Source organism: Papio anubis, chromosome 14 (assembly GCF_008728515.1).
Source record: "Papio anubis isolate 15944 chromosome 14, Panubis1.0, whole genome shotgun sequence".
Lineage (NCBI taxonomy): Eukaryota > Metazoa > Chordata > Mammalia > Primates > Cercopithecidae > Papio > Papio anubis.
Window position 1 is genome coordinate 73,643,386 of NC_044989.1, and position 22,228 is coordinate 73,665,613.

The window sequence follows — 22,228 nt, forward strand, 5'->3', positions numbered from 1 at the left end:
TAAACAGCCTTCCATTGGGATGAAGCTTGAGTGAGAAGAGGCAGATAACCTTCTGCCTCCCACCCCAGACTAGGAGTTTGCATTGCCCTGTGGTAGAGGCCCAGCTAGAGGCTGCAGAACCAAGGGCTCCTGGGATGGGCAGAACACTGGGGCCTGTTGCTAAGAGATAACCCTTACCCTCCTTCTATACCACCACCAGGGACTTCATTCAAGAATCATAACTTTCTTTAACTTTCTTTTTTTTTTTTTTTTTTTTTTTTGAGATGGAGTCTCACTCTGTCACCCAGGCTGGAGTGCAGTGGCATGATCTCGGCTCACTGCAACCTCCACCTCCCGGGTTCATGCCATTCTCCTGCCTCAGCCTACTGAGTAGCTGGGACTACAGGCGCCCAAAACCATGCCCAGCTAATTTTTTTGTATTTTTAGTAAAGATGGGGTTTCATTGTGTTAGCCAGGATGGCCTTGATCTCCTGACCTCCTGATCTGCCCGCCTCAGCCTCCCAAAGTGCTGGGATTACAGGCGTGAGCCACTGCGCCCGGCTAAGAATCATAACTTTCATAGAGGTCTCTAGCTTTGGTTAATAGCTCTGGGGATAACCAAATGCAAACTGACTGAAAAGCCTCCCGGAGATTAAGGGAATTGTATTGCCAGAAAGCCTCCACAAACCAAAGGATTGCTCAGCCCCTATGGTTGCCCTGAACCTCCCCAAACCTGCATCCCTCAGTGCTCCTCTCACAGAGACAGCAAAATCAGAGCAGTGAGGTTGGTGCACCAGGGAACCTCTTCCTCACCATTCAGTCAAGCATGTGGACCACAGACCAGGTTTTTTCCTCACTCCCCTCTTCAACTAGGAGGGTTTTTCCTCCTTTCAGCTATACAATTTTCTCTCCATCATTGTAGTTGGGCCTCAAATGGAAAGACCATGAGCTTAGTACCTAACCAAACAGCCCCTTGCCATTGCCAAGATGTTGAATTGGGGATAGATATGGTAACTGGGTGAAAACTTGGAATGTCTCCTCCCAGAAGTGGGATAACTATGCTTTAAGTTTGATGAGGGATAGTTGCATTATGATAAACATGAAAATATTTTTTGAAATTACACAGTAAAGGGGGTCTATGTTCATCTTGGACATCTAAGAAGTGAAATACAGTGCACTTTTATTGTTTTTTTTTTTTTTTTTTTTTTGAGACGGAGTCTGGCTCTGCCGCCCAGGCTGGAGTGCAGTGACCGGATCTCAGCTCACTGCAAGCTCCGCCTCCCGGGTTCACGCCATTCTCCTGCCTCAGCCTCCCGAGTAGCTGGGACTACAGGCGCCGCCACCTCGCCCGGCTAATTTTTTGTATTTTTTAGTAGAGACGGGGTTTCACCGTGTCAGCCAGGATGGTCTCGATCTCCTGACCTCGTGATCCGCCCGTCTCGGCCTCCCAAAGTGCTGGGATTACAGGCTTGAGCCACTGCGCCCGGCCACTTTTATTGTTTTTACTGCCTGGCTCTGATCCCTCTTTATTGTGAATTGATCCCCAATTTTTCCTTTGAGAACCATTCCCTGCACTTTGAATAGATTTGGGTAGGGCTGACCACATCCATTGGCTCCCAGGGAACACACATGACCTCAGTCTGTTCCATTAGAATCACAGTGGTCTGGTCAGTAATGGACTCATTTCTCAATCTGGGCCGATACAGGCACTTCAAGAGCTGTGCTCAGTTGGTAGGATGTGAGCCTGGAGCATCTTGTGGCCATTTTTGTCCTCTCTTTGAGACAAAAGAAGTAAAGGACCCCTGATGATATTTGAACATCCACATCCAGATGTGCCTGAAGCTCTAACCCACGACTTGACCATTGAGAAGGGCTGCAAATGTTTTTGTAGCTTTAATCATTTGCGTCAGTTGCCAGTCTCTAGTAATGAGACTCCAGACTAATACAATGGCCCACAGTTTCAAAAGCAAATCCCAGACTTCTCCTCACTTACTACCAGCACCCCTGTTTCCTTTGGTGTCGCTGTCCTCCCAGCCATGCCACTGACCATCTTGATTTTTCTCTCTGCTAATCATCAAGACCTACTGGTTTTTCCTTCCAAGTGCTTTCAACCCAACTGTTCTTTTCTCATGCTTTGTACTCTTCTAGGCCACAACCTCATCACATCTAGACTGCTGGCTCAGCCTTCAGTCCTGCAGCTCTATTCCATCTGTAAATGCATCGGATTCCTCTGCTCAGACTCCTTCAAGGGGACCCCCATCCACTACCAACTGCAGCCAAACTCTCCAGCTTCACGATCTGGCCTCTGTGCTCTTACCAATTTGAAACTGAAAAGTGGCCTGGCTGTTTCACTTCCATGTCCTTAACTGTGATGGCTGGACATTTTTTCACACATATACCGGCCATTTCTATCTCTTTGGTAACTTGCCTGTGCACTACTTCACTCATTTTCATACTTAACATTCATATTTTCTTATCGATTTACAAAAGCTTTTAATATTATTGATCCTTTGTCATTTATATACTGCAAATATTTTTCTCAAGTGTGTTGATTGGCTTTTACTTTTGTTTATGGTCTTTATTGATATACTAAAGTTTTGAATTATGCCGCAGTAAAATTGGATTTTGTTTTTATGCTTAGGAAATCTCTCCCTACCCAAAGATTATAAACAGTTACATATGTTTTATTTCGATACTTGTGATTTCCTTTTTTAAAATTCCAGAATATTTTTTAGAATTAAGGACTTTAAACAAATAACCATAATACCATAAACTAACAATGATTTGGGAGTATATAAATACTTTAGGCTGTATGATTTCCTTTTGGATTTTTTTTTTTTTTTTTTTTTAAGAGACAGGGTTGGGAGTGGGGAGGGATAGCATTAGGAGATATACCTAATGTAAATGACAAGTTAATGGGTGCAGCACACCAACATGTCACATGTATACATATGTAACAAGCCTGCATGTTGTGCACATGTACCCTAGAACTTAAAGTATAATAATAATAATAAAAAAAAAAAAAAAAAAGAGAGACAGCGTCTCACTTTGTTGTCCAGGCTGGTGAGAAAGTGCTAGGCTCAAATGATCCACTCACCTCAACCTCCCAAACTGCTGGGATTATAGGCCTGAACCACTGCATCTGGCCTACATTTGGATTGCTTTTCTTTTTTTTTCAGACAGAGTTTTGCTCTGTTGCCCAGGTTGGAGTGCAGTGGTGTGGTGATCTTGGCTCACTGCAACCTCCACCTCCTGGGTTCAAGTGATTCGTGTGCCTGAGCCTCCCGCGTAGCTGGGATTACAAGCACCCACCACCATACCCGGCTAATTTTTGTATTTTCAGTAGAGACAGCATTTCACCATGTTGGCCAGGCTGGTCTTGAACTCTTGACCTCAGGTGATCTGCCCACTTCGACCTGTCAAAGTGCTGGGATTACAAGTGTGAGCCACCACACCTGGTCCATTTGCATTTTATAACCCAGCTAGAAATTTTTGGCGTGCATGGTGTGACAGGAATTTTTAAAAACCAACTTTCCATTATAGACATTTTCATACATGTTCAAAAATAGAGTATTATGATGAACTCCTAGGTACCCATCATCCAGCTTCAAGAATTCTCAACTCATGGCCAATTATTTTTCATCTGCACACTACTTCCCTGCTTCACACTTGCCCTGCCCCCACTATTGGATAATTTTGAGCAAATCCTAAATATCATATTATTTCATCCATAAATACCTTAGTATATATGAGACAAGACTTAACTTCCTTTTTTTCTTTTTGGACAGAGTTTCACTCTGTCTCCCAGGTTAGAGTGAAGTGGCGTGATCTCAGCTCACTACAACCTCTGCCCCCTGGGTTCAAGTGAATTCTCCTGCCTCAGCCTCTCGAGTAGCTGGGATTACAGGTGTGTGCCACCAGGCCCAGCTAATTTTTGTGTTTTTAGTAGAGAGGGGGTTTTACCATGTTGACCAGGCTGGTCTCGAACTCCTGATCCACCTGCCTCAGCCTCCCAAAGTGCTAGGATTACAGGCGTGAGCCACCACACCTGGCCAAGACTTAACTTTCTTTTTTTAAAAAAATGATATGTAGTAGGCTGGGTGCAGTGGCTCACGTCTGTAATCTCAGCCCTTTGGGAGGCCAAGGCGGGTGGATCACCTGAGGTCAGGAGTTTGAGACCAGCCTGGCCAACAGGGTGAAACCCCGTCTCTACTAAAAATACAAAAATTAGACAGGCGTCGCGGCAGGTGACTGTAATCCCAGCTACTCAGGATGCTGAGGCAGGATGATCGCTTGAACCCAGGAGGTGGAGGCTGCAGTAAGCCATTGCGTCATTGCACACCAGCCTGGGCAACAACAGCAAAACTCCCTCTCAAAAGAAGAAAAAAACCATCCTGGCTAACATGGTGAAACCCCGTCTCTACTAAAAATACAAAACTAGCCCGAGGCGGAGTGGCGAGCGCCTGTAGTCCCAGCTACTCGGGAGGGCTAAGAACAGGAAGAATCGTAAACCGGGAGGGCTACAGTGAAACTGAGATCAGCCCTACCTCAGCCAGACAAGCGAACTCCGTCAAACAGGTGTGTAATGGTGTTCGCTCTTTCATCAACTGGGTATAAAACAAAATGAGAAATCAAAATCAAAAGATGGTTCTTTGAAAAGACCAGCAAAATAATTAGGTCTCAGCAAATCATTAAGAGAGAGGGAGAAATAGAGAGAGAGAAATAGAGAGAGAGAGAGAATGCATTCTCTTTATGGGGAAAGTGCTTCTTTAGAGATTTTTGTAAATTACCAAGGTGCTAAAATCTTTGAAAAATCGGGTGAACAGATCTTTTATATATTATCAAAATTGACTCAAGAAGCAATAGAAAACTTGAATAGACTAATAACTATAGACAAAACTGAAAAAGTTGGCAAAGTGACCAGAGATATTCTAGAGTTCACATACATACAGAACTGTTCAAGAACAAGGATATTCTATAAAGTATGGTGAGCCTGGTGTCAGGGCATCTGTGTGTATCTGTTCATCCTAACTAGGTGCTGGTCCTTCCTGTGGGGGGCATCTTTCCGGGCCCCAGAAGTAGCCAGCCTTCTCCCCACCCTGCTCTCTCTCACCATATACTTTTGAAGTGCCCCTTTTTGCCTCACAGCATCCTGCTAGCCAGGCTGCCAGAGAGTAGGGGAAGGCGAAAGTCTGGGGGTGTCAGCCTGTGGATGGATGTGTAAGGTGGAGGAGGAGAGGGACTTCTGGGGTACAGGTGCCTCTTCACCCCAGACCAGCCCTCCTCACAGTTGCCCTCCATCTGCTGGAGCTGAGAAATGACTACAAATCTTAGGAAAATTTTTGTCTAGATTTATGCACCTCCTAAGCATGCACCTGAAGCTTTGCTTGAATACAGGCGAGAGGGCAATAAAGTCAGGGGGAGGCAGGACAGAGGAAAAAGGAAAACAGAAGTGTTCAAATTTTATCACAAGTCTGTACGATGAGCACCAGGACAGAACAGTTGGAGATTTTCCTTTGCATTCTAGTCTCCCCAAATCAGCAACCTCTGCAGTCCTAAGACTTGCTTCCTTTTTTGGCCTGACCATGCCTCCAGACCTGTGATGCTCCTCGTATCTGAAATGCCTATCTCAAGCCTACTTTCCTTCAAGTCCCCGGCAAGGTTTTCTTTGGACAGAAGGATTCTACAGGCTGAACTAATCAGAGGTACTTTTTTTTTTTCTTTTTTTTTTTTTTAAGGCTTACAGGTATGTGAGTCTTATCTCTTCAAACAAGACCAACCATCTTAAGATGTGTGTCTTCTCTAGCTCGTGCTTCCTGTCACATTCTCACACGTTGACTTTGCCAGCAACACAGATCATCTTGCATTTCTATGGCTTCCACCATCATGTGGTCACTGATAGTCCCTGCAGTGGGCATTATGATTTTCATCTGCTCCGCAAGTCTTCTTCACCTTCTGGTAATAGCAACATCTCATCCTTTCTTTAGTGAGCTGCCCCTCTGTACTTTATGTGGTTCTGGCCGGGGTGTCAATCCTAGTAGGTGGGCACATGACCCAGGCCTGGCCAATCACAGTATTTCTATCTTCTTGGCCACAGTGATTGACCCAGGGTTGAGCATATTCCTCAAGCTGAGCCAACAGAGTCCTCTACTGGGAGTTTATATGAAAGATCAAATAGTCCTCTTGTCCCTCTGGGATCCCATGCTAGGATGGTGAAGCTGTCTATGGCCTTGTGCAACCTCCACCCATCACATGGAGAAAACCCATGCATGGTGGGGAATACTCAGAGGAAAGCTGAGCCAAGAGCTGGAGAGTCCTCACCACATCTGTGAGGACCTGGGTGTCCAAGACTCATTCATTTCCCTTCTTTCCAGTTATAGGAATTGGTAAATTTGCTTAAAGTAGTTCAGGTTGAATTTCTGTCCCTTGCAATCAAGCGTCCTAACTAATCATCTCCCAAATCTGCATTTCTAGCCAAGAGTTCTCTCCTAAGCTCTATTCAAACACAAATTTATTCTATGTGTATTTACTGAGTACCTACCCTGTGCCATGAGCTATACCAGGTGCTGTGCTAGGTTTGTTGAGGGCAAAGACAAACAAGATCCAGTCCTGGCCTACACACAGTTTGTTGTCTTCCGGGGCCGACTGAGGTGTTAGAAGATACAATTATGAAATAAACATTATGCAAGAGGCAGGCACGGGATCTACACTTAACCTAACTTGAAGAATTGGAGGACTGGGCAACCCCCAGAGGCGGTAGCATCTAAGCTGACTCTTGAAGAGGAAAATATAATTGCCAGGTGAAGAAGAGCAATTATGAGGTTGGGGTAGGAGAAGAAAGACATTCAGAGCACATGAAACAGCATGTATAAGGGCAAGGAAGTGAGAAAGAGTATTCCTCCTTCAGGGAACTTAAATGTAAGCTCCTCAAGGATAGAGACATTGTGTATCTCAATCACTGCTATTTCCCCAACACTTCTAACAGTGCCTGGCATGGGGCAGGTGCTCATGGGGTAGTGTTTGTGGAATGAACAAATGGCAAGGGCTTGATCAGATTTAGTTTAGAGAATAAAATACAGAGAGCTAAGGTCAGGAAGAAGGTTGTTGGAACACTGGAAGTGGAAACTATTAACCAAGGTAGCAGGAGTGCAAATGGGCAGAAGGATGGATATGGGAGCAATTAAGGAAGGAGAGTCAAGAAGGCCTGGTGACAGAATGACTGTGGCAGGTAAGAAAGGGAGGAATCAAGAATGAGGCTCAGGTTTGGGTCTTAAACAACTGGGGATCTGAGGATGTGACTCAGCAAGGAGGAAAAGTGGAGGATGGCAAGTTTTGAAGGGAGATAATTTTGGCTGTGGATTCCATGAGTTTGAGGTTCCAGTGGGCCATGGAAGTAGAGATATTCAGTACATGGATTGCATCACGGAGCCAAAAAATACAGTTTTGGCAACTTAAGGGTAAAAAGGAAAGTATTTAATCAATGAGCAAGTCCAGGGAGAGGGTTCAGAAAGAAGGGAGCTGGGGGAAAAGACGGACCCTCAGAGAGGCAGAAGAACCAAGAGGTTCCTAAGAACCAGCAGCAGAAATGGGAGTTCTGGCAAGGAATCTTAGGGAGGAGAGGACGTTCAGGAGAGGAGTGAGCAACAGTAGAAATAATGTTGACAACTCAAGTAAGAGCAGAAGAGGGAAGGGCCCACTCGGCACTTTCAAGAGGGCTGCTTTGATGGGCCTGGTTGATGTGGGCTGAGGAGTGAGTGAGGTAAGTACGTGAGGAGACAATGAGTGAATACAAGAAGCTCAACTGTGAAGAGGAGGAGGCAGCATGGGAGAATCCAGAAGCAGTTTCTAAGATGGGAGTGACCTGAACATATTTAAATGCTTCTTAAGGCTAACCTAATTCTACTCTATATCTTCACTTCCGCAGGCCCGAGGCACGAATGATTCAATGCCTTAGACCTGAAATGTATAGCAATTCTTTAAAAAAAAAAAAAAAAAAATGCTTCTTAGAAGCAGCCAGTAGACAGGGAGAGAATGAAAAGAGTGGTGTTTCAATATTGACGGCTCAAAGCTTAATGTGACTAATACTGAACTCACAATACCCCAACGCCCACCTCCAAACATTCTTTCTCATGGCTCCCACCTCAACCAATGCCCTGGTTATCTATTCAGCACCCTGGATAGCGCCCCATCCCCCGCCGCCCCAAAGCCATCTCTGAATTTTCAGTCCCCCTCAGATCTCATCAATCACTGATTTTTGTCAACACTAACTTCTAAATATTTGATTCTGTCTACTTTTCCTAAAGCCACTTCCCCAGTTCAGACCTATATCCCCTTCTATATGGACCACTGATAGTGTCTAAATGGAGTCTATAAATCTCCCAGCTTTGAATTCTCACAGCTTCCAAAGTTTTCTGCATATATTGATCCAGTCACATCACTTTTATTCTAAAAACATTTCAGAAGGCTGGCCATCTTCTGAGAGGTGACATCCACCTGGCCTTGCCCACCCTCAAGATTGGCTGGAATCTAACCATCCCTGAGCTCCGCCAGCTCTAGCTTTTGTCTTTGCTTCTCTCCCATATGCGTTCTTAGGGTGCCCTACAAGATTTTGCTCCATGGGGAAATGCCATGCGCTGTCACATCCCCAAGTCTAGGTTCATACTGGTCCCTCTTCCTGGGACTCCTGGGCCTGAATTCTGCAGGCCCAGCTCAAATGCCACCTTTTCCTTCAAGCCTTCCTTGACCTCTCCCTCTACAGCTCAAATCACATCACTGCATGAATCACTCCTTACTGTACCTCTTCAAGGGTGTGGTAGCAGGCATCACATACTGATAATCATGGACATGTTTGCACATCAGATACCTCCTAACACATACACTGGAAGCAGAGACAATACAACGGATTCATCCTCACACACAGTAGATATCAGTATGTTGTTAGAGGAATCACACTGAATAATGGAGAAATTGATTTCATGTAACCAAAGCAATTTCCACCACTCGTCATCATGGAACTGGATGAACTGGTTACAATTAAGTAAATCCAAGAATCACCTTGAATAACAGGTGGCTTCCTGGTTCTGCTGGTCACCTACTGGGAGGTAAGAGCTTGCTGTCTTCTCATTGCTGCAGCTTTGCTCTAGCTGAGTTCTAAGGCTTAGGGCTTGTCTGCGTCAGTCCATTTTATCCACCCAGCAAATGATGTCCAGCACGAGGCCCATGCTAGGCACTGGGTACACATAAATGAATAAGAGTTGTGCCATTAGGGTGCCGCAGTTTAACAATCAAAACAGTGAATACTTATCTACTAATGATTCTGGTCAGACATCATGTTTTTCACTCGGTCCTCACAAAAATGCTGCCAATTAGGTGGTACTGCTTCCATACTAGGATGAGGAAACTGAGGCTCAGAGAGTCCAAATCACTTGCCCAAGGAAAGCCTGTAATGGACTGTTGCTTTGGTGGTCCCCAGTGAGACATGCCTCCCAGTATTCCTGTCCTTATGTGCTCTCCTCCCACACTGACTCAGGGATTGGCCATGTGACTTGCTTTGGCCAACTGGACATTTGCAAGCCTGACGCAGGCAGAGGCTTGATCAGCAGTTGTAACTTAGGACTTGTCCTCTTGGAATGCTCCCTCTTGGGATCCAGTTGACACATAAGAAACTTGGGCTAGACTAGCAAATGATTAGATGCCACATGTATTGAGACCCTAGAGAATGAGAGGCTATTTTGTTGTCCCTCTCCTATCAGTTTCTCAACATAATGCAGCTGTGTGAGAGTCCATGTGAGAACAGCAGGGCCCACAGCCACAGTCACAGTCACAGCTGACCCACAGGCCATGAAGGAATAATAAATCACTGTTGTTTTAAATCCAGAAATTCTGGGGTGGTCTGTTACAACCTAATGAATAACTAAAACCATGATAAAGTAGGATATGAACCCAGTACTAAGTGACGACCAAAGCTCATGCCCTTGGTCTCCACATTGTGCTCCTTCTGATTGGGAACATCATGCTAACACTGTAATATATACAGGTTGGCCCATGGTAACATGCAATAATTTTTTTTATGTTTTTGAGACAGAGTTTCACTCTTGTTGTCCAGGCTGGAGTGCAATGGCATCTCGGCTCACCCCAACCTCTGCCTCCCAAGTTCAAGCAATTCTCCTGCCTCAGTCTCCTGAGTAGCTGGGATTACAGGCATGCACAACCGCACCAGCTAGTTTTTGTATTTTTAGTAGAGATGGAGTTTCTCCATGTTGGTCAGGCTGGTCTCGAACTCCTGACCTCAGGTGATCAGCCCGCCTTGGCATCCCAAAGTGCTGGGATTACAGGTGTGAGCCACTGCGCCTGGCCTCATATTTGTTAAATGAATGGATAAAGGGTGTGATAGGTCACCAGAGAGGTAAAGAGATCTAGGGAATTCAAAGGCAGGATGGTAATTACTTTTCAACAACCATCACTCCCTTCCCATTACAAATATTCCAAAACAAAGCTGGGCACAGTGGCCATAATCCCACCACTTCAGGAGGCTGAGGCAGGAGGACTTGAGCCCAGGAGTTTGAGACCAGACTGGGCAACATAGGGAGACCCTGTCTCTACCAAAAGAAAAAAAAAAGTAGGCAGGTGTGGTGGCATATGCCTGTGGTCCCAGCTACTTGGGAGACTGAGGTGGGAGGATCGGTTGGGCCCGGGAGGTCAAGGCTGCAGTGAGCTATGATCACTCCACTGCACTCCAGCGTTGGTGACAGAGCAAGAGCCTGTCTAAAACAAACAAATATTCCAAAACAAAAACAAAAATGAAGCCATATAGGCATTCCTAAATCTAGAAACAACTGGGTGGATATCACCAAACTCCCTCTCTGTGTCTGTCTCTTTCTCTGTGAAATTCAGATCAGGCAAAATTGAGAAGGTAATAGAGTTTGTTTTCTGGTGGCCCTGCCTCTCTGCCCCCAACTCCCCATCACATTCATGGCATCTTCTCTCCGTCCCACTTGGCCTTCAGGGCCCAACAGTTCTTTCCCTCTCTTCCCATGTAAAATCCACATGCAGAAAAGGGGCTGAGAAGGTGGAAATTACAGAAATGGGGAAGGAAGATTTGGATGTTAACAGATGGATTTACAAGCCAAAGAAATGAAGCTCTAAGCTGGGTACTTTTAGGAGGCATCTGCCAGCAGGTGGAGGTATCCTAAGGATGGAGGAGGCAGCTGGAGTTGTCCCTGTTATACCCCTATTAGGCCCCTGTGGGTGGGGAGTAAAGGAATGCCCACTGCCTCTATAATCCCTCTGAATCCCCCAAGAAGGCTGGGGCTCTGACTCTCCACACCTGTGGCTGTGGCCCCAACATGTATACCTCCCAGAGTAGTCACTCCAGCCTGGCAAAGACCCTCAGGGGTCAATGCATCCAGTCCTCTGCCTTCTGGCAGCCCTGGCACTGCTTTTTCTGTTCTAAGCCCTCCCTTACTCTCCTGCTCCTGCAAACAGGCACACACCTCCCAAGGTCACACACAGGCTCCAGAACCTGGATCCCACACCCAGAAAACCATCTGGGTCCCTCGCTGCAGAGAGACCTAAGGAGAGAGCAGGCCCACACAGTACTCGCCGGCAGACTGTGGGCAGTGCACACAGGCCCCGTGTCACACACACTCACATGCAAAGCAATGCAGAGGGGCGCACACATTCAGAGACACTGTGAGCACTGTCACCAGTACAGGCACTGGATGTAAAGAGTCAGAAACATGCGTGCACACACATGCACACCTCCAGACTATCACACGTGCACACCAGCACGCACTGACACCCGCACAGGTGCCCAGCCAGGCCTCAACACCAGGCCCCTCCCCCAGCCCCTCAGAAGCCGGCAGGGAGGGCTGGGGTTTCAGGGCGCTTCCCCTCCTCCCTCCCTCTGGCCCCTGTTCTCCAAGGTCCAGAGTCCCAGTGGGGTTCTGGAGCCCGCCCCCGCCCCAAAACCTGGCTCAGGGAGCGACAGGCGAGAGGGGGGAGGGGAAGCCTGATCTCAAAACGTTCTGATTTTAATTTCTTAAATTAACCCCTTCCCTTCCTCTGGTCTGGCCTGCCCAGAATCCCTCCCGGTTGGGCGGCCTCGCGGGCCTCCGGAGGGCTGTAGGGGAGAAGGAAGGGGAAGAAGGCACAGTGGCTGGGGTCCTCCCTCCTTCCCTCTCCAGGAGCAGTCCCGCAGCGTGCCCGCAACTCGCCCTTACCTCCTCCACCCCGCGGCGAGGCCAGGCCCAGCGGCCCAGGGCTGGGGGGGCGCAGAAGAGCCCCCGCGCGCCCGGTCCAGACGCAGGGCCGCCTCGGGGCCTCGGATCTCGTTCCCCTCCGCAGCCTCGGGTGGCGGCCGCGGCTAGCGCCCCCGCCTCCCTGTCGGGGCGGGGGCGGCCGAGCCTCCCAGCCAGTCGCAGCGGGAGGGGCGCACGAACCCGGCGGGAGGAAGGATGGAGGAGGAGGAGGAGGAGGGGGAGGAGGGGGAGGAGGGGGCGCGCGGCCCGAGGAAAGCAGGGGAAGGGGGAGGGAGGCAGCACGGAGGTGGGGCGGAGCCAGCCCCTCCTCCGGGGCGGGCTCTCCAGCGAGCTGGGGAGCGGCAGATGCGGCCAGAAGCGGCTGCGCCTGGACCCCACGTTTTCCGCTCAAGGTGGTTTCGATGGGGGAGGGGTCTTCGGCGCTGCCCTGGGGGTGCAGGGACAGCTCGCGCCGCGCTTCTCCCGGATCCCAGTCTTCCCGGCTCCCGGCACCGCCCAGTGCACTCCCCGCCCTGGGCACCTCCAGCTGTGGCTTCTGTTGCCCACCTTGAATCAGGGCCTCTCCACCCTAACCCTACCACTCTGGCTTGGGCCTGCTTCCACGCGGGGGCAAATCCGGGGGTGGGCTGTTCTGTGAATCCGGAAGGGGGCGGGCGCGGGCGCTACTCCTGAGACTTGCGCCACGATCCCTAAGCGGCCTCATGGGCAGCGCGCCTGGGTCGTGCACTCGGCGACCTCGGGTCAGACGCTTGGTCTCCGCGGAGACCGCCTGGGATGATGCCCTCTGGGCATTCCTAAGGAACCAGCGGAGCTGGGGCCGGACCCCATCCGGGGACCCAATTCTGCTCTTAAAGAGCCGCCTGGGAACACGTGTACCCATCACAAATCCCATCCCGGACCTAGAGGAGGAGGAAAAGGCCTCCAGGTCCCTGATTCCCTCCTACCCACTCCCACCACTTGGCTAGGAGAGCAGCCAGGCTTCTTGGGACTGGAGCACCCAGAGGGCCCCACCTTTGGCCTAAGGCCTACCCAGCTGGTGAGGCAGGAACAATCTGGCTGTCGTGCGCTTGGAGGAAGTCCATAGGGCTGTAGTGGGGCTGAGAAACAGGTTTGGAGGCTACTAAGGCCAGAGCAGAGCTGAGGCTTGGATGAGAAAAGGGGAAAGTATTATTTCAGCCTGAGGGTGGTGCTTGGGCAGGGCTGTGCACATTGCCTTGAGGGGCAGTCTGGTTGCAGGAGAGCAGAAACCCAACTTAGTCCCAGGATTCCAGTAACTCTGGGGCTCATGGGAACTCTCTTTGATCCCCATCCCATTCCTGTGAAGGCAGAGGCATTGGGACATTCAGTATCAGGAAGGATAATTTGTAAACTTGTCAGTGGCTTTGGGGGAATGGCAAATTTAATAAGGACAGAGGCTGTACAGTGGCCAATCAGGTCGAATTCCCCCTCTCTTGATCTTCTCTTCCTCTCTATAGCTCTTGAATTTCTTTCTTCCTCAAGGAAGTCTTCCAAGATTGGGCAAATGAGAAATCACTTTTCCTAATACCTAAACGGTAACAGCTCCTATTAACCAGGTGCCAAGCATCATGCTAATAATTTTTATGCATATCATTTACTCTTCCTAATATTATTATCCCCACTTTGCAGATGAAGCCGCTAAAGTTCAGAGCTCAAAAAATGGCATAGTCAGGATTTGAACTCAAGTCATCAAACTCCAAAGTCTATGCTCAACCACAGTGCTCTCCTGCCTTCTCTCTATAATAAAGTCCACTGGACCTTCACCTGTTAAAATGCAGATTCCCCAAATCCATCTGCTCTTGCAGATGGCCAAAAATGTCCGTATATTTTCTTGGTTTAACCTTTGTTGTTGTGATGTTTCTCCTCACTCTGTGAATCCTGTGAATGTGTCAAAACAATTTGGGACATGCACGGCTATGTATGTGTGTGCTTTTGTGCATGTGTGCATGAGTATGTGTGGATGTGTGTGTGTATGCAGTTGTACACAGGTGCATGTGTGTATCTGTGAGCACATGCATGTGTGCATGTGTGTATGTGTGGGTATGAGTTCATGCGTGTGTATTTGCACGTGTGCATATGTGTGTGCATATGTCTATGAATGTATGCATGTGTATTTGTGCGCATGTGTGCCCATGCTACATTTCACAGATAACAGTTCCTGCTTGGTTGTTATGGGAACCACAGTTCTAAAAATGTTAAACTGAATCCCACTCCATGTGAACCAGAGAAACCAAAAGAGAGAGAGAGCTCAGTGACGGAGACACCTCTGGGGTCCCAGAGCTGAGGCAGAGAATTGTGGGCTCAGGAAGAGCTGGAAAGACCCAGACTAGCCAGAGGTGTAGACCCACTCATGAGACCTATGGTGCCCATCAGAGCCCCTCGCTGCAGACTCGGTCCTCAGTCCTGCTTTTTCCCATCTCTCCCTCCTGATCCTTTCTCCTCCCTCTCTCTTTGCCAGCTTCATGCTCTCCAACCACCTTCCTTCTCTTCCTCCTCTTTCTGTTTCCCTTCTTCTCCTTTTGGGTTTTTTTTTTTTGTTGTTGTTGTTGTTCGACTAATTGACATAATAATTAAGCACTTTCATATTAGGCTTGGTGATATGGGGACCACAAATGTGGATCAAATAAGGTTTCTGCCCTTGAAGGTGCTCAAGAGTGGGAGCATTTGGATAACTGGTGGGGGAAGAGAGGTGGCAGAGCAAAGCACAAAGGGAGAGATGACAGAGGAGGTTGGAAGGTGAATTTGGATCACATAAAGAGGGCTTTGACAGCAAGGGTGAAAAATAGGTATTTTTTTTATAGGAGAGTGGAAACCTTGGTCAGTTTGGGATAAACACTTGTTTGTTGTGAATGGCATATTAGGAAATTTTCATCATTAGTGCTGGGCAATGTGGAATGAAAAGAGGGATAAGGGAGGCAGAGGGACCACAGGAAGCAGTTTGGCATAATGTAGCCTTCTCTCAAATAGGGTACAGGAGTTGGGGTGAAGAGAGAGAAAATAGCAAACATTCTGGGTTGCTTTCTCAAACTCTCCCCCATATCCCACCTCATCAAGATTTGTATTACTTTTTCCCACCTTTCCAGTGTGAGAATCAGGACTTCTCTGTTCCTCTATTACTTATGTGTGTGTTGAATTTCTCAGGTGCACCAGAAAGTAAAATAGTTGGGAACCACTGGCCCAGCATGTAGTAGCACTCAGTATCTGTGGAGTGAGTGAATATTTAGATACGCACTCGTCTTGGAACTGGAAGGTCCAGGTTCAAGGCCCATTTCATTCTCTTATTATCTGTGTGCCCTTCAGAAAATCCCCAAATATCTTGGGCTTCAGTTTTCTCTTCTATAGAGCGTGGGTTTGGACACGATGTTCTTTTTAAGAAAATATTTTAAAAAATAGAGACAGGGTTTTGCCATGTTGCCCAGGCTGGTCTTGAACTCCTGGACTCAAGCCATCCACCCACCTTGGCCTTCCAAAGTACTGGGATTACAGGCATAAGCCACCATTCCTGGCCTGGACAGGATATTCTCACAAACTCCTTCCAACTGCAACGTTGTTATGTGATTATATGAAATTGACATAGCCAAGGTATGTGTGTATATGGAGGGAGTGGCATGGACTAAGGTGCTGGCAATCAGCACAGAGAGGATAAATGTGGGAAATATTTTAATAGAAGAATTCATATCATCTGGCTTCAGTTTTCAACAACATTGTTGACTAGATAGCCCAAATACTCTCTTGCTACAAAATATGTGGACTGCTTCATAAAATTGACAGACATTTCCTGAAATGTTTAGCTGAGCTTGCAAGAAAGGGGAAAAAGTCTACATGGACCAAAATAAGGGGACTGAGACCAAGAAATATAAGCATCAGATATGCCGTGACTAACCCCAGAAGGTATGGGAAGGGAGGCATATTGCTTGTTTGTCCTGACCTGGGTCCTGGTTAGAGAAGGGAGAACTGCCTCTGAGAATTTATAACTACTTGAGCTGGAGTTTGAACTCAAAACATCTGCATGTTACAAGAACTTCAAGCCAAGAAATTAACAAAAGATTGATCTCCATCAGGTGATACTCTTGGAGTGCCTGGTAGAAGCAAACAGGAAACTGCTCAGGAGAAACATACCATCACCCAAGGCCACAGAGTATTGCTGCCCAAGTAAATCCCCACTGAAGTTGAGCTCACAAGCTAAAGATTATAATACGTAACAGGAAACAATGTGCCATGAATGAGAGTACCCTGAAGAATTACAGTAAGATTCAACAAGTCTAAGTGACAGCCTGGATGTGTGGGGAGGGAAGAAGCAAAAGTGAATCCCACAGAGCTGTAGTTGCTTAGATGAGTTCAGCGAATCAAATAACATTGCTATTACCAGAAATGTGGAAGGGTGATTTGATTTTAGACAGACTGTATTTGGAATGGTGGTGGGACATCCATATTGGGGTATTCATTAGAACCATGGGGCTGCCTGACTTAGAAGCCATTTACGTAGGAATAATAGCTGAAGGCTTGGCAATGAATGTACTCTCTAAGGAAAGTGTTGAAATAGGAAAGAAGAGAGCTAAGAACTGCTCCAGGAAAACATGTTTTGAGGACCAGTTGAAAAAGAGGAGCAAATAAGGAAAATGAGCTCTTTGGTCTCCAATTCTGGTTGGGTCCTGGGTTTGGATTGATTTTCAGATTGTTTGGTTTTAACTCTTTCCATCTCTAGCCTAACATTCTCGTCCCTCACAATCCCTAGGGGACGCTCCAATAAATGGGAGCAGTGTCCCTTGGGACATAGCAGGAACTTCTCAGCTAGGAATTATAGAGCCACACTGGGCTCTGATACCAGGACTACTACTAAGTCACTTCTTTGGGGTTCAATTTTCTCATCAGTGATGTTAAGCCTAGGTGAGTGTGAGGACAAGGGGAATAATAGAGCTGATAGCACTTGCTGGAATGCTGCTGGAGAGGACAAGATAGGGGTGATCAGAGGCCAGCCACCCACTGTCTGCATTTCCTCCTTTGTTCAGGTTGTGTGGTTTGGGAGCAGTTGCTTGAAATATGGGCCATTATGCTTTTCTTGCCCTACTCTTCATGAAAAGTGAAGTCAGGTGGCCCATGCCTAATAAGTGAAAGGTGTGGTGACTTAAATAGTAAGACAATGAGGGTCATCATTATCTTGCGTCTCCATGAATATACCACTTACTTATCACAGTGCCTGACAGTTCTCCATTTGAGCCTCTTCATAGGGTTAAACATTGCCCTCTGCAGGCTACTCTTCTAAAATGTTAATTCTCCTAGAAGAGGTAATATTAAATCCTTTATCACAAATTAGTTTCTTAGATACAAGATACTTGGCCACATGAAAGCACTTAACACCTGGGGAGAGAAACGGATGGGATTCTCTGAGTTGATCATTTTGTTTCTGGTCAGTTGGACTGTGCGGTGGAGGGTGAGCATATCTGAGAGTGAAGGGGTGAAGAAAGAAGCAAGAGGATCAGAAGCTGGTTTGATCTGGCATCATAGGGCTGTAAGCTCTCTTAATTCAAGAACAGCTCAGCTCAGAAGAGAAAAGAATGAAGTCCCCAGACACAGGCCTTCTTTCTTCCTTATCAGAGAGGGGTCATTGGACCAGAGAGATGGAGAGCACAGCAGCCTTTTTATGCTCCAAGGTCTGCCCAAGATGGCCAGAAAAAGTGGAAAAGCTTTGGGTAGGGAGTTCAAAGAGTAAAAAGGGCCACCTTCACCATTACAAAGTCATGCTTTCCTCATCACCCTCCTAGCCTTCCTCTGATTCCAAAGCCATAAAGGGTTCACTTGGAAGGACAGCTGGAGAAAAGTGGCTGTGGCAGGTGCATGGCTGAATGGTAAGTAGGCTGATGCCTCCTGGAGAAGATCCTTTTTGTGGGAAGAGCAACTAAGGTGACCCTGAGTCTCTGGCAAGTGCCTGCTCCTTGCTATATTCAGGTGTGCTCTAGCTAAATGCTGATACCCTTTGGGCCCTGACACCATGTGACTCTTGAACAGATGCATAGATACTGTCTGGAGCCTCTGTGACAGTGAACACTCTGGGCTTTCTCAAACAGCACCAAAATACTGCAGCCTTTTGCTGCTGTCGCTACTGCCTGGAGCTCCCTCTAGCTGCCAAACCTGTTTCTCACCTTCTGGTAGGAAGCGTTTCCAATCAGTGCTGTTAAGCTTAGGTACCTCCATTCTGGGGTTGGAAAATGAGGGTTGGCTTTGAAGTTAGATAGATGTGTTTGACCTGTCTGTTCCTAGCCTGGGTTAACTACATTGTTCCAGCAAGCTATCTACATTGCTTCCACATCTTTGAAGTGAGGTGTATGCCTGCTTTATTTGGGATTGTGAGGATTAAGGAGAATAATATATATATATAAAATGTTGAACACCTACACCTTTTAACCACTTTGAAGTTCCAGAAACACCTCCAGCCCTTAGGTGAGCTGTGATTAAATTCGTTCATTAACCCAGCACACATTTATTGAATGCCTACTCTGTGCCGCAGTTCCTGGCAGGTGTACCTGGCAGTGGGTGTGTAATATGTTCAGGGCCTGTACCCCATGAGCGTGGGGATGTCCTTTATCTTCTGGCACTTATGGTCTTGGGGGAGAAGCTGAGGGGAAGGGTCAGGAGCTTACATGGCAGATTCGGTAAGCTTTTAGCACAATAATTTTAATTGCAAAAATAAACAGTTTTGTCAACTGCTTGAGAGTAGCGTCTGCTTTACAAAAATTAACAACAAAAGAAAAAAACCCCAAAGCAAAACGTTACATCCAATGGCTGCTGGATAAGACACTGCTGTACAAAGTCCCGCGCGAGACCGGCTTGGCGCTGCCCCAGCCTGTCTCTGGGGGTTATAGAGGAAGGCGTGGGGCGTGCGCCAGTTACAAAAGACTGTCTTGAATCCCAGGGTAGTGCCTATTCACTGGGTGGTCTCAGAAGACTTCCCCCAAAGCGCGGCTGACAAGGGACAGCGCCTGGACCGCGGGAACTGTCCGCGGAACTGGTGCTGAATAGGGCGTGTGCGGCGGGCGCTTCAAGGAAACTGGAAGCGGGACCGGAGGCCGGCCCTCGGGCGTGCGAGGAGGAGTTGGAAGAAGAGCGGGGAGGGGAACGGCCCGGATCTCGTGTGCGCCGAATGGCGGCGCTCCAACCCATAAACCCATCTCTTGCTCAGAGGGAGGCAAAGGAGAGGCCCAGCGAGTAAAAGCCGAGGCCCTTGAGCCGCTCCTCGGCGCGCGCCTTCTGCTTGAGGTGCACCTTGCTGTGCCGTTTCTTCTCATCACTGCGCGCGAAGCGGCGGCCGCACACGTCGCAAGCAAAGGGCTTCTCGCCGGTGTGGGTGCGCACGTGCGTGGTGAGGTGGTCGCTGCGGCTGAAGTTGCGGAGGCAGATGCGGCACTGGAAGGGTTTGTGGCCCGTGTGGATGCGCAGGTGGCGATTGAGCTCGTCGGAGCGCGCAAAGCTCCGCACACAACTCTCCACCGGGCAAGCGAAGGCCTTGGCGTGCGGCCGCGGGCAGAAGCAGCGTGTGCTGCATTTGCCGCCACGGCGCCCCTTGCGTCGCACCTTGGCCGGGGGGAAAGGGGTGGGCGGCGGTGGCGGCACGGGTGGTGCAGCCACGCCGCTGCTTCCAGGGATGTCCGCCACCAGAGGTTTGGGGAAGTCAGCCGCGGCGGCGCTGCGAAGGCCCAGCGGGGAAAGCTGAGGCTGCGTACTGACTAGAAACTCTCCGCCGTCGCCGCTACTCCCTCCCTCCCCACTAGGAGGGGTGAGGAGCCCAGGGAGGCCCTCAGCCCCCTCCCCTAAGTCACCCGGGGCCAGCGGGAAAGCGTCGTAGGCCCCGCTAGGGTAGAGTCTGTTGGCTGGGACGGCCGGCAGTTCCGCAGGGCAGCTGATGGACAGCAAGTCCTCAATCTTGGTCCCTATTGCGGGAAAACGAGCCTCGGGGGCGGTCTGGTAGCCTCCCTGTGACCCACAGTTCCCCGGGGCCCCCACAGAAAGCAGCTCCCAGGGCGCGTAGGGACCCTTAAAGGCAGAGGCAGCGTCCAGCGCTGGCGAGGCGGGAGGCGCCCGGAGGCCGGGCTTGACGTCGGGCGGGGAGAGCTGAGGCTCATACAGGCACTGCGAGGGGGCGCCCGCGCAAGGCGAGGCCTCCCAGAACGCCTCTGGGAAGGGGACAGCGCCCAGATCTGGGGAGTAAAGGTCCGGCGGACCCGGCAGCAAGGCATCGGGCCCCGCGGGAAAAGAGGCATCCAGCGGGGATCTGGACGCTGCTGCCTCTGGACCGGGGAACGGTGCCAGGCCTAAGATGCCCGACATGAGGTTGAAGAGTGCCTCCGGGTCGTGCGGGTGTTCAGGCACTGCCTGAATGAAGAAGCTACCGCTGTAGCTGAGGCCGGGAGGGGGTGTGGGCGCAGGCCCCTCCAGGAAGCAGGAGTCGGCTAAGTCCCCACTTGCGCTGCAGCTGTTCAAAGCCCAGCTCAAGAAGTCGCCTGCTGAGGAGGGAGCAGGAATCAGCTCTGGGCACATCAAAGGGTGCACCTGAGTCCACAGCCCCTACCCACGAAACTCTTGGTGCCCACAGATATACACAAAGTGCCTTTTGCACGTTCTGATTCAGCAGGGGCCCGCCTATGTCCCAAGGAGCACATAGAAACATGCACACGCAAAACACACGTGCACAGGCAAAAGGGCGCTCCGATAACCGCACAGGTTCCTGCGGAGGCGCTGGCGGCCCATTGTGGGTGGGAATGGGGGTGCGCACCCCAGGACTCCTAAGCTTCCCATCGCCCCTATTCTCACAGCTCCAGTGTCCCAGTCCCTCCCGGTTCTCAGGTGTGGTGCGCCCCCGCGCTGCGCTGTAGTCGTCTGAGCACCCCTGCTCGCTCTCCTTACCTCCAGGGTAGCCGGTGGCCGCGGGAGCGTCCCTGGCGGGCAGCCGGGGCAATTCAGCGCTGGGTTCGGCGCAACAGCCTTCAGTGGACTTGACCAGGAGCGCGTCGGGTTCGGAAAACTCGCTAAGGTGGAGCATGGCGCGGCGCCGGCTGTGGGGCGCCCGGGGCCTCTCCCGCTGGGCTTGGGGGCGCGCGGGTGGCGGGGAGGCTGGCGGTAGGGGTTCCCCACAGCGCGCAGACCTAGGCGCCCGGGCTCCTGGCTTCGGGCACTCACCTCTGTGAAAGGAGTCGGGGAGCCGCGGCGCCCTCACTCGCCCGCACCGGCCTCGGGCGGCGGCTCCTCGCCTCTCCAAAGCGCAGCCGGGCTCCCCCAACCCACAGCCCCCCCACTTATATAGCTGCGGCGGCGCTGGCTCCGGGCTTCCGACTCCCCGGGCCACTGCCATTTTGGGAGGCCCCGGCCCTGCCGCCGTGACGTAAATGCCCAAACATGGACACAGGATGTGTGCCGGGGACTCCCGAAAAGGAAAGCTCGAGCTGTGACGTTGTTGTTGTCGCCGCCGCCGCCAGGCTAGCGCCGCTGCGTGCGCGCGCGCTCCCCAAGCATGGAGCCTGTGTGCGCCGGGGCCGCGGATGTGCCGGTCTGGGGCGCTGCGCCTCACCCCGCCGACAGTTCAGTAGATGTGCTTCCCGCCTAGAGGCAGAGACCGAGGGGCAGCAGGGGAGGACCTTGGACTTGGGGTTCCACAGTGTTGGGTTTGAATCTGCCCTGTGCCACTTACCAGCTTGACATTGAATCCCCTTTAACGTCAGTTTCTCACCTGTGCATTTCCTATGGAGAGAAACTGAGAGCACTTCAACGTCCAGGCGCACTCAGTAAAGCATGGAGATTATTGCCATTCATTTATTTTGCTCACGCCTGTGTTTTTCCATTTTAATTTTTTTTAAATTTGTGCTAGGAAAAATAACTTATTTCAATTAAAAAGGACTGTAATTCTTGTCAATAGTAGGAGGAAAGTCAACTAGCACAACAGGGTGTATTCTAAATTGAAAAGTAAAAGTCCCTCTTTTTTC

At 49.7% G+C, this 22,228-nt stretch overlaps 2 protein-coding genes across 3 annotated transcripts in view; both read right to left on the reverse strand.

The window, feature by feature from the left end:
• The window catches only part of FBXO41 (F-box protein 41), a 30,446-nt gene extending 18,057 nt beyond the window's left edge, over window positions 1–12,389 (reverse strand). The window contains exons 1-2 of the mRNA XM_031655271.1: window positions 12,201–12,389; window positions 9,034–9,208 (exon numbers count right to left, since the gene is read on the reverse strand). The gene's annotated coding sequence lies outside the window, so the exon portion shown is untranslated. The remainder of the gene's footprint in view (window positions 1–9,033; window positions 9,209–12,200) is intronic.
• A 3,513-nt stretch (window positions 12,390–15,902) lies between these two features.
• Window positions 15,903–21,759, reverse strand: EGR4 (early growth response 4). 2 transcript variants are annotated; one of them, XM_003908817.5, is made up of 2 exons: window positions 21,156–21,759; window positions 15,903–20,755 (listed from the first exon to the last, which is right to left on the reverse strand). In XM_003908817.5, exons 1-2 carry the CDS (start codon window positions 21,598–21,600, stop codon window positions 19,431–19,433), a joined length of 1,770 nt encoding a protein of 589 aa, XP_003908866.1. In that variant the 5' UTR covers window positions 21,601–21,759; the 3' UTR covers window positions 15,903–19,430. The 2 variants fall into 2 exon arrangements, with proteins under 2 accessions (XP_003908866.1, XP_009182692.3); XM_009184428.3 differs by having other exon boundaries at window positions 15,903–20,752; window positions 21,156–21,535.
• Window positions 21,760–22,228: the final 469 nt, after the last annotated feature.

Excerpts from the sequence above, each read along its gene's own strand:
- EGR4 (XM_003908817.5), bottom strand. The coding sequence starts at position 21,600 with ATGGCAGTGGCCCGGGGAGTCGGAAGCCCGGAGCCAGCGCCGCCGCAG. Across the intron at positions 20,756-21,155 it reads GGCCACCGGCTACCCTGGAG|CAGGCGACTTCTTGAGCTGG; the intron begins GTAAGGAGAGCG and ends CTCCCTCCTCAG.